This window comes from Elephantulus edwardii, unplaced genomic scaffold (genome assembly GCF_000299155.1).
Source record: "Elephantulus edwardii isolate Elephantulus edwardi_28Jun2011 unplaced genomic scaffold, EleEdw1.0 scaffold00024, whole genome shotgun sequence".
In the NCBI taxonomy this organism is placed as follows: domain Eukaryota; kingdom Metazoa; phylum Chordata; class Mammalia; order Macroscelidea; family Macroscelididae; genus Elephantulus; species Elephantulus edwardii.
The window spans coordinates 1,961,234-1,962,379 of NW_006399774.1; the positions used below are offsets into that span (position 1 = coordinate 1,961,234).

At 78.4% G+C, this 1,146-nt stretch overlaps 1 protein-coding gene across 1 annotated transcript in view; it reads left to right on the top strand.

Moving 5' to 3' along the window:
- The window catches only part of LOC102847138 (basic salivary proline-rich protein 4-like), a 1,893-nt gene that overhangs the window by 446 nt on the left and 301 nt on the right, over window positions 1-1,146 (top strand). Inside the window, exons 2-3 of the mRNA XM_006882800.1 lie at window positions 12-160; window positions 292-1,066. Coding sequence (XP_006882862.1) covers window positions 12-160; window positions 292-1,066 — 924 coding nt within the window. The remainder of the gene's footprint in view (window positions 1-11; window positions 161-291; window positions 1,067-1,146) is intronic.

Below are 1,146 nucleotides of genomic sequence, written 5' to 3' on the forward strand. Positions count from 1 at the left end.
CGGCGCAACAGACCCGGCGTCCGGGGGAGGGGGAGGGCCGGCCCAGAGCTGGGGGGTGGGGGGAGAGCGCGCGCGAGAGCCGGAGACAGCGCGAGACCCGCGGCGGCCGGAAGCGCGCGTGCGCGCCCCCGCCCGCGAGCGGGGAGGCGGAGCCGCAGCAGTAGCGGCAGCAGCTGTAGGAGCCGCTGCAGCTGGGAGAAGCGCCAGAGAGGCCGGGCCTGCTCCGGTCGGACCGGATCCCTCCCCTCCCCCTCCCTGCCTGCTCCCCTCCCCCCAAACCCACTTCCGCAGCTCGCGGCCCAGCCGCCGAGGCAGCAGCGGCGGCAGCAAGAGGCGGCGGAGGGATCACGCACCTGACGGGCCCGCCTCGCGGGGCTCCAGCGAGGGACGCTCGCCAGCCGCCGCCGCCGCCGATCGGGACGCGCCTGGCGGTGGCGGCGGGAAGGGAGGGACCGGCGCCGGGGAACGGAACGCGGATCGCCCCCCTCCCCTTCCTCCCTCCCTCCTCCGCTCCGCCGCCCGCCCTCTCGGCTTCCGTCCCCTCCCCCTCCCGCAAAGGCCCGGATGGAGCCGCCGACTCGCCGCCGCCTGGCTCCGGGGGATGGTTTTGTCAGGCGGCCAGAGCCCCGGCGCCAGGCGCTGCCGCCGCCGCCGCCCCCGCGGGGCGCCCCTGCCCTCGCTGCCCAGAACCGGGGTCCCGAGCGGCCCGGGCCCTTTGCCTGCCTTCACCCGGACCCCGGCGCGGGGGTCATTCGTCCTCTTTGTTGCCACCGCCGCCGCTGCCGGAACCGTTTGCGAGCTCCGGCGGCCCCCGCCCCCCTGCGCCCTCCGGGAGCCCGGGCCGGGGGCGGCACGTGGGCACCGGCCCTGGGAGGCGGAGGCGGTGCGCGCTTACCTGTCGCCGGTGCGGCCGCGGCCGGGTGTGGAGGCGACGCCGCAGGCAGCCCCCGGCCGTGCTCGCCTCGCCGCCGCCCCTGCTGCTGCTGCTGCTGCTGCTGCCGCCGCGGTCGGTGTCTCCGGCGCGGCGGCGGCGGCGGCGGGGCTTTTCCTGTCCGGTTACGTTAAGGTCACATGACCGAGAGAGCGGAGCGACTAGTGCGAAGAGGCTGCGAGCGGCTCCCGCCGGGGGGTGGGGGGGAGGCGGCG